Raw genomic sequence first — 10,988 nt, forward strand, 5'->3', positions numbered from 1 at the left:
TTATTGATCCAAGTGATTCCAATAAATTGACAATTCTCTACGTTTTTTTGGAGGGAGATGTGGTTTTCATTTTATGATCACCATTAATATGTATGTAGCTTTTTATAATGAGCTCTCTCCCGAACAAGATGCTAAATATAATGTGCAGTAGAAATGATGCAGCTTAACACTTGTGAGTTATATTTATAACATTGCTCTTTACTCTGTTTTCCTTTATTAGCGCCCCAGAATGCAGACAGTTTCAGACCATCAGCACAAGATGAGACCAGTATCACTCTGCAGTGGAATAAAGTCAACAACAATGTCAGCTTTGTTCTCCAGTTTGATGGTACAGAAAAAAACATCAATGCACCAGATGGAGATGGAGCAGTAACTCACACAGTCTCATCTCTCACTGCTGGAAATAAATACACATTCACTCTCTTCTCTGTGTTTGAGAGCGTCAGAAGCAGTGGACGACAACTCACAGCTGTCTCTGGTGAGATATAATTGATAATAAGCGCATTTAGAAAATGAATATCTGTGCATAGCTGCATTCTGTGTGTACCGTAACATCAACATTGTTATTTGTTATGAAGTTTAGAAGCAGTTCTTTTATCAAAATGTTCGTCATAAAAAAAATTTTGAACAAATTTTTCCTCTGCTGCCTTTTTATCATAAACAGCAGTTGCATCATGAAGCAAAAAGCTCTCATTAGCATCAGTAAACACAAAAAAATATTAGCACAAGCATGTCATAGTTTTTCTGATCCTCCTACGAGCGCCGTTATCTCTAAATTATTTGCTGTTTGTTGTTTCAACTGCATGATCACCTACAAGTAGTTTTATATTGACCTTTACCTGAGCATAATGCTGATGTAGTGTGTACCAGAAATGATGCAACTTCAAATCTTTGAGTCCCATATTTGTAAAGATAATCACTGTGATACTTTTCTCTCCCAGCTCCAATAAATGCTGAAAGCTTCAGACCATCAGCACAAGATGAGACTAGTATCACTCTGCAGTGGAATAAAGTCAACAACAATGTCAGCTTTGTTCTCCAGTTTGATGGTGCAGAGACAAACGTCAGTGCACCAGATGGAGATGGAGCAGTAACTCACACAGTCTCATCTCTCACTGCTGGAACTAAATACACATTCACTCTCTTCTCTGTGTTTGAGAACGTCAGAAGCAGTGGACGACAACTCACAGCTGTCACTGGTGAGATATAATTGATAATAAGCGCATTTAGAAAATGAATATCTGTGCATAGCAGCATTCTGTGTGTACCGTAACATCAATATTGTTATTTGTTATGAAGTTTAGAAGCAGTTCTTTTATCAAAATGTTCGTCATAAAAAAAATTTTGAACAAATTTTTCCTCTGCTGCCTTTTTATCATAAACAGCAGTTGCATCATGAAGCAAAAAGCTCTCATTAGCACCAGTAAACACAAATAAATATTAGCACAAGCATGTCATAGTTTTTCTGATCCTCGTACGAGCGCCGTTATCTCTAAATTATTTGCTGTTTGTTGTTTCAACTGCATGATCACCTACAAGTAGTTTTATATTGACCTTTGCCTGAGCATAATGCTGATGTAGTGTGTACCAGAAATGGTGCAGCTTCAAATCTTTGAGTCCCATATTTCTAAAGATAATCACTGAGATACTTTTCTCTCCCAGCTCCAATAAATGCAGAAAGCTTCAGACCATCAGCACAAGATGAGACCAGTATCACTCTGCAGTGGAATAAAGTCAACAACAATGTCAGCTTTGTTCTCCAGTTTGATGGTACAGAAAAAAACATCAGTGCACCAGATGGAGATGGAGCAGTAACTCACACAGTCTCATCTCTCACTGCTGGAACTAAATACACATTCACTCTCTTCTCTGTGTTTGAGAATGTCAGAAGCAGTGGACGACAACTCACAGCTGTCACTGGTAACAAGTTTCATGTCATTAGTTTTGTATGAACAAACTATATCTGACTGTTGTGTTTCCTCTGTCCGATATAAATTCAACACTCTAATATATTATACATTTTAAAGACAGTTCTTTGGATAAAGTTTTCATTCATTAGATTTTTCTAAACGTTCCTGTTGCTCATCAGGTAATTCTAGTTAAGTGCAACCATTTTATCATCAACAGCAGCTGTAAACAGCAGCATAACCTCTTTTCAGTTACAGTGAGCTCAAATAAATATTAGTCAAACCATATTGAGGTTTTTTATTGTTCGAAGGGGTTCCAATAAATTGACAATTCTCTACGTTTTTTTGGAGGGAGATGTGGTTTTCATTTTATGATCACCATTAATATGTATGTAGCTTTTTATAATGAGCTCTCTCCCGAACAAGATGCTAAATATAATGTGCAGTAGAAATGATGCAGCTTAACACTTGTGAGTTCTATTTATAACATTGCTCTTTACTCTGTTTTCCTTTATTAGCGCCCCAGAATGCAGAAAGCTTCAGACCATCAGCACAAGATGAGACCAGTATCACTCTGCAGTGGAATAAAGTCAACAAAAATGTCAGCTTTGTTCTCCAGTTTGATGGTACAGAGACAAACATTGGTGCACCAGATGGAGATGGAGCAGTAACTCACACAGTCTCATCTCTCACTGCTGGAACTAAATACACATTCACTCTCTTCTCTGTGTTTGAGAGCGTCAGAAGCAGTGGACGACAACTCACAGCTGTCACTGGTGAGATATAATTGATAATAAGTGCATTTAGAAAATGAATATCTGTGCATAGCTGCATTCTGTGTGTACCGTAACATCAACATTGTTATTTGTTAGGAAGTTTAGAAGCAGTTCTTTTATCAAAATGTTCATCATAAAAGAAATTTTGAACAAATTTTTCCTCTGCTGCCTTTTTATCATAAACAGTAGTTGCATCATGAAGCAAATAGCTCTCATTAGCATCAGTAAACACAAATAAATATTAGCACAAGCATGTCATAGTTTTTCTGATCCTCCTACAAGCGCCGTTATCACTAAATTATTTGCTGTTTGTTGTTTCAACTGCATGATCACCTACAAGTAGTTTTATATTGACCTTTACCTGAGCATAATGCTGATGTAGTGTGTTCCAGAAATGGTGCAACTTCAAATCTTTGAGTCCCATATTTGTAAAGATAATCACTGTGATACTTTTCTCTCCCAGCTCCAATAAATGCAGAAAGCTTCAGACCATCAGCACAAGATGAGACCAGTATCACTCTGCAGTGGAATAAAGTCAACAACAATGTCAGCTTTGTTCTCCAGTTTAATGGTGCAGAGACAAACATCAGTGCACCAGATGGAGATGGAGCAGTAACTCACACAGTCTCATCTCTCACTGCTGGAACTAAATACACATTCAGTCTCTTCTCTGTGTTTGAGAACGTCAGAAGCAGTGGACGACAACTCACAGCTGTCACTGGTGAGATATAATTGATAATAAGTGCATTTAGAAAATGAATATCTGTGCATAGCTGCATTCTGTGTGTACCGTAACATCAACATTGTTATTTGTTAGGAAGTTTAGAAGCAGTTCTTTTATCAAAATGTTCATCATAAAAGAAATTTTGAACAAATTTTTCCTCTGCTGCCTTTTTATCATAAACAGTAGTTGCATCATGAAGCAAATAGCTCTCATTAGCATCAGTAAACACAAATAAATATTAGCACAAGCATGTCATAGTTTTTCTGATCCTCCTACGAGCGCCGTTATCACTAAATTATTTGCTGTTTGTTGTTTCAACTGCATGATCACCTACAAGTAGTTTTATATTGACCTTTACCTGAGCATAATGCTGATGTAGTGTGTACCAGAAATGGTTCAGCTTCAAATCTTTGAGTCCCATATTTGTAAAGATAATCACTGTGATACTTTTCTCTCCCAGCTCCAATAAATGCAGAAAGCTTCAGACCATCAGCACAAAATGAGACCAGTATCACTCTGCAGTGGAATAAAGTCAACAACAATGTCAGCTTTGTTCTCCAGTTTAATGGGACAGAGACAAACATCAGTGCACCAGATGGAGATGGAGCAGTAACTCACACAGTCTCATCTCTCACTGCTGGAACTAAATACACATTCACTCTCTTCTCTGTGTTTGAGAACGTCAGAAGCAGTGGACGACAACTCACAGCTGTCACTGGTAACAAGTTTCATGTCATTAGTTTTGTATGAACAAACTATATCTGACTTGTATTTCCTCTCTCCGATATAAATTCAACACTCTAATATATTATACATTTTAAAGACAGTTCTTTGGATAAAGTTTTCATTCATTAGATTTTTCTAAATGTTCCTGTTGCTCATCAGGTAATTCTAGTTAAGTGCAACCAATTTATCATCAACAGCAGCTGTAAACAGCAGCATAACCTCTTTTCAGTTACAGTGAGCTCAAATAAATATTAGTCAAACCATATTGAGGTTTTTTGTTGATCCAAGTGATTCCAATAAATTGACAATTCTCTACGTTTTTTTGGAGGGAGATGTGGTTTTCATTTTATGATCACCATTAATATGTATGTAGCTTTTTATAATGAGCTCTCTCCCGAACAAGATGCTAAATATAATGTGCAGTAGAAATGATGCAGCTTAACACTTGTGAGTTATATTTATAACATTGCTCTTTACTCTGTTTTCCTTTATTAGCTCCCCAGAATGCAGACAGTTTCAGACCATCAGCACAAGATGAGACCAGTATCACTCTGCAGTGGAATAAAGTCAACAACAATGTCAGCTTTGTTCTCCAGTTTGATGGTACAGAAAAAAACATCAATGCACCAGATGGAGATGGAGCAGTAACTCACACAGTCTCATCTCTCACTGCTGGAACTAAATACACATTCACTCTCTTCTCTGTGTTTGAGAACGTCAGAAGCAGTGGACGACAACTCACAGCTGTCACTGGTGAGATATAATTGATAATAAGCGCATTTAGAAAATGAATATCTGTGCATAGCTGCATTCTGTGTGTACCGTAACATCAACATTGTTATTTGTTAGGAAGTTTAGAAGCAGTTCTTTTATCAAAATGTTCATCATAAAAGAAATTTTGAACAAATTTTTCCTCTGCTGCCTTTTTATCATAAACAGCAGTTGCATCATGAAGCAAATAGCTCTCATTAGCACCAGTAAACACAAATAAATATTAGCACAAGCATGTCATAGTTTTTCTGATCCTCGTACGAGCGCCGTTATCACTAAATTATTTGCTGTTTGTTGTTTCAACTGCATGATCACCTACAAGTAGTTTTATATTGACCTTTGCCTGAGCATAATGCTGATGTGGTGTGTACCAGAAATGATGCAACTTCAAATCTTTGAGTCCCATATTTGTAAAGATAATCACTGTGATACTTTTCTCTCCCAGCTCCAATAAATGCAGAAAGCTTCCGACCATCAGCACAAGATGAGACCAGTATCACTCTGCAGTGGAATAAAGTCAACAACAATGTCAGCTTTGTTCTCCAGTTTAATGGGACAGAGACAAACATCAGTGCACCAGATGGAGATGGAGCAGTAACTCACACAGTCTCATCTCTCACTGCTGGAACTAAATACACATTCACTCTCTTCTCTGTGTTTGAGAGCGTCAGAAGCAGTGGACGACAACTCACAGCTGTCACTGGTAACAAGTTTCATGTCATTAGTTTTGTATGAACAAACTATATCTGACTTGTATTTCCTCTGTCCGATATAAATTCAACACTCTAATATATTATACATTTTAAAGACAGTTCTTTGGATAAAGTTTTCATTCATTAGATTTTTCTAAACGTTCCTGTTGCTCATCAGGTAATTCTAGTTAAGTGCAACCATTTTATCATCAACAGCAGCTGTAAACAGCAGCATAACCTCTTTTCAGTTACAGTGAGCTCAAATAAATATTAGTCAAACCATATTGAGGTTTTTTGTTGATCCAAGTGATTCCAATAAATTGACAATTCTCTACGTTTTTTTGGAGGGAGATGTGGTTTTCATTTTATGATCACCATTAATATGTATGTAGCTTTTTATAATGAGCTCTCTCCCGAACAAGATGCTAAATATAATGTGCAGTAGAAATGATGCAGCTTAACACTTGTGAGTTATATTTATAACATTGCTCTTTACTCTGTTTTCCTTTATTAGCTCCCCAGAATGCAGACAGTTTCAGACCATCAGCACAAGATGAGACCAGTATCACTCTGCAGTGGAATAAAGTCAACAACAATGTCAGCTTTGTTCTCCAGTTTGATGGTACAGAAAAAAACATCAATGCACCAGATGGAGATGGAGCAGTAACTCACACAGTCTCATCTCTCACTGCTGGAACTAAATACACATTCACTCTCTTCTCTGTGTTTGAGAACGTCAGAAGCAGTGGACGACAACTCACAGCTGTCACTGGTGAGATATAATTGATAATAAGCGCATTTAGAAAATGAATATCTGTGCATAGCTGCATTCTGTGTGTACCGTAACATCAACATTGTTATTTGTTAGGAAGTTTAGAAGCAGTTCTTTTATCAAAATGTTCATCATAAAAGAAATTTTGAACAAATTTTTCCTCTGCTGCCTTTTTATCATAAACAGCAGTTGCATCATGAAGCAAATAGCTCTCATTAGCACCAGTAAACACAAATAAATATTAGCACAAGCATGTCATAGTTTTTCTGATCCTCGTACGAGCGCCGTTATCACTAAATTATTTGCTGTTTGTTGTTTCAACTGCATGATCACCTACAAGTAGTTTTATATTGACCTTTGCCTGAGCATAATGCTGATGTGGTGTGTACCAGAAATGATGCAACTTCAAATCTTTGAGTCCCATATTTGTAAAGATAATCACTGTGATACTTTTCTCTCCCAGCTCCAATAAATGCAGAAAGCTTCCGACCATCAGCACAAGATGAGACCAGTATCACTCTGCAGTGGAATAAAGTCAACAACAATGTCAGCTTTGTTCTCCAGTTTAATGGGACAGAGACAAACATCAGTGCACCAGATGGAGATGGAGCAGTAACTCACACAGTCTCATCTCTCACTGCTGGAACTAAATACACATTCACTCTCTTCTCTGTGTTTGAGAACGTCAGAAGCAGTGGACGACAACTCACAGCTGTCACTGGTAACAAGTTTCATGTCATTAGTTTTGTATGAACAAACTATATCTGACTTGTGTTTCCTCTGTCCGATATAAATTCAACACTCTAATATATTATACATTTTAAAGACAGTTCTTTGGATAAAGTTTTCATTCATTAGATTTTTCTAAATGTTCCTGTTGCTCATCAGGTCATTCTAGTTAAGTGCAACCATTTTATCATCAACAGCAGCTGTAAACAGCAGCATAACCTCTTTTCAGTTACAGTGAGCTCAAATAAATATTAGTCAAACCATATTGAGGTTTTTTGTTGATCCAAGTGATTCCAATAAATTGACAATTCTCTACGTTTTTTTGGAGGGAGATGTGGTTTTCATTTTATGATCACCATTAATATGTATGTAGCTTTTTATAATGAGCTCTCTCCCGAACAAGATGCTAAATATAATGTGCAGTAGAAATGATGCAGCTTAACACTTGTGAGTTATATTTATAACATTGCTCTTTACTCTGTTTTCCTTTATTAGCGCCCCAGAATGCAGACAGTTTCAGACCATCAGCACAAGATGAGACCAGTATCACTCTGCAGTGGAATAAAGTCAACAACAATGTCAGCTTTGTTCTCCAGTTTGATGGTACAGAAAAAAACATCAATGCACCAGATGGAGATGGAGCAGTAACTCACACAGTCTCATCTCTCACTGCTGGAACTAAATACACATTCACTCTCTTCTCTGTGTTTGAGAACGTCAGAAGCAGTGGACGACAACTCACAGCTGTCTCTGGTGAGATATAATTGATAATAAGCGCATTTAGAAAATGAATATCTGTGCATAGCTGCATTCTGTGTGTACCGTAACATCAACATTGTTATTTGTTAGGAAGTTTAGAAGCAGTTCTTTTATCAAAATGTTCGTCATAAAAAAAATTTTGAACAAATTTTTCCTCTGCTGCCTTTTTATCATAAACAGCAGTTGCATCATGAAGCAAATAGCTCTCATTAGCATCAGTAAACACAAATAAATATTAGCACAAGCATGTCATAGTTTTTCTGATCCTCCTACGAGCGCCGTTATCACTAAATTATTTGCTGTTTGTTGTTTCAACTGCATGATCACCTACAAGTAGTTTTATATTGACCTTTGCCTGAGCATAATGCTGATGTAGTGTGTACCAGAAATGGTGCAACTTCAAATCTTTGAGTCCCATATTTGTAAAGATAATCACTGTGATACTTTTCTCTCCCAGCTCCAATAAATGCAGAAAGCTTCAGACCATCAGCACAAGATGAGACTAGTATCACTCTGCAGTGGAATAAAGTCAACAACAATGTCAGCTTTGTTCTCCAGTTTAATGGTGCAGAGACAAACATCAGTGCACCAGATGGAGATGGAGCAGTAACTCACACAGTCTCATCTCTCACTGCTGGAACTAAATACACATTCACTCTCTTCTCTGTGTTTGAGAACGTCAGAAGCAGTGGACGACAACTCACAGCTGTCACTGGTAACAAGTTTCATGTCATTAGTTTTGTATGAACAAACTATATCTGACTTGTATTTCCTCTCTCCGATATAAATTCAACACTCTAATATATTATACATTTTAAAGACAGTTCTTTGGATAAAGTTTTCATTCATTAGATTTTTCTAAATGTTCCTGTTGCTCATCAGGTAATTCTAGTTAAGTGCAACCAATTTATCATCAACAGCAGCTGTAAACAGCAGCATAACCTCTTTTCAGTTACAGTGAGCTCAAATAAATATTAGTCAAACCATATTGAGGTTTTTTGTTGATCCAAGTGATTCCAATAAATTGACAATTCTCTACGTTTTTTTGGAGGGAGATGTGGTTTTCATTTTATGATCACCATTAATATGTATGTAGCTTTTTATAATGAGCTCTCTCCCGAACAAGATGCTAAATATAATGTGCAGTAGAAATGATGCAGCTTAACACTTGTGAGTTCTATTTATAACATTGCTCTTTACTCTGTTTTCCTTTATTAGCTCCCCAGAATGCAGACAGTTTCAGACCATCAGCACAAGATGAGACCAGTATCACTCTGCAGTGGAATAAAGTCAACAACAATGTCAGCTTTGTTCTCCAGTTTAATGGTACAGAAAAAAACATCAATGCACCAGATGGAGATGGAGCAGTAACTCACACAGTCTCATCTCTCACTGCTGGAACTAAATACACATTCACTCTCTTCTCTGTGTTTGAGAATGTCAGAAGCAGTGGACTACAACTCACAGCTGTCACTGGTGAGATATAATTGATAATAAGCGCATTTAGAAAATGAATATCTGTGCATAGCTGCATTCTGTGTGTACCGTAACATCAACATTGTTATTTGTTAGGAAGTTTAGAAGCAGTTCTTTTATCAAAATGTTCATCATAAAAGAAATTTTGAACAAATTTTTGCTCTGCTGCCTTTTTATCATAAACAGTAGTTGCATCATGAAGCTAAAAGCTCTCATTAGCACAAGTAAACACAAATAAATATTAGCACAAGCATGTCATAGTTTTTCTGATCCTCGTACGAGCGCCGTTATCACTAAATTATTTGCTGTTTGTTGTTTCAACTGCATGATCACCTACAAGTAGTTTAATATTGACCTTTACCTGAGCATAATGCTGATGTGGTGTGTACCAGAAATGATGCACCTTCAAATCTTTGAGTCCCATATTTCTAAAGATAATCACTGTGATACTTTTCTCTCCCAGCTCCAATAAATGCAGAAAGCTTCAGACCATCAGCACAAGATGAGACCAGTATCACTCTGCAGTGGAATAAAGTCAACAACAATGTCAGCTTTGTTCTCCAGTTTAATGGTGCAGAGACAAACATCAGTGCACCAGATGGAGATGGAGCAGTAACTCACACAGTCTCATCTCTCACTGCTGGAACTAAATACACATTCACTCTCTTCTCTGTGTTTGAGAACGTCAGAAGCAGTGGACTACAACTCACAGCTGTCTCTGGTGAGATATAATTGATAATAAGCGCATTTAGAAAATGAATATCTGTGCATAGCTGCATTCTGTGTGTACCGTAACATCAACATTGTTATTTGTTATGAAGTTTAGAAGCAGTTCTTTTATCAAAATGTTCGTGATAAAAAAAATTTTGAACAAATTTTTCCTCTGCTGCCTTTTTATCATAAACAGCAGTTGCATCATGAAGCAAAAAGCTCTCATTAGCACCAGTAAACACAAATAAATATTAGCACAAGCATGTCATAGTTTTTTTGATCCTCGTACGAGCGCCGTTATCACTAAATTATTTGCTGTTTGTTGTTTCAACTGCATGATCACCTACAAGTAGTTTTATATTGACCTTTGCCTGAGCATAATGCTGATGTAGTGTGTACCAGAAATGGTGCAACTTCAAATCTTTGAGTCCCATATTTGTAAAGATAATCACTGTGATACTTTTCTCTCCCAGCTCCAATAAATGCAGAAAGCTTCAGACCATCAGCACAAGATGAGACCAGTATCTCTCTGCAGTGGAATAAAGTCAACAACAATGTCAGCTTTGTTCTCCAGTTTAATGGTGCAGAGACAAACATCAGTGCACCAGATGGAGATGGAGCAGTAACTCACACAGTCTCATCTCTCACTGCTGGAACTAAATACACATTCACTCTCTTCTCTGTGTTTGAGAGCGTCAGAAGCAGTGGACGACAACTCACAGCTGTCACTGGTAACAAGTTTCATGTCATTAGTTTTGTATGAACAAACTATATCTGACTTGTGTTTCCTCTGTCCGATATAAATTCAACACTCTAATATATTATACATTTTAAAGACAGTTATTTGGATAAAGTTTTCATTCATTAGATTTTTCTAAATGTTCCTGTTGCTCATCAGGTAATTCTAGTTAAGTGCAACCATTTTATCATCAACAGCAGCTGTAA

The 10,988-nt window shown here is 36.9% G+C and overlaps 1 protein-coding gene across 1 annotated transcript in view; it reads left to right on the forward strand.

The window, feature by feature from the left end:
- The window catches only part of LOC140281669 (C-type mannose receptor 2-like), a 54,623-nt gene extending 51,929 nt beyond the window's left edge, over window positions 1-2,694 (forward strand). Inside the window, exon 6 of the mRNA XM_072376168.1 lies at window positions 2,426-2,694. Within this exon, the coding sequence (XP_072232269.1) occupies window positions 2,426-2,694 (269 nt within the window). The remainder of the gene's footprint in view (window positions 1-2,425) is intronic.
- The last annotated feature ends 8,294 nt before the right edge of the window (window positions 2,695-10,988 follow it).

Source organism: Leuresthes tenuis, unplaced genomic scaffold, assembly GCF_036924035.1.
Source record: "Leuresthes tenuis unplaced genomic scaffold, fLeuTen1.0.hap1 SCAF_22, whole genome shotgun sequence".
Taxonomy (NCBI): domain Eukaryota; kingdom Metazoa; phylum Chordata; class Actinopteri; order Atheriniformes; family Atherinopsidae; genus Leuresthes; species Leuresthes tenuis.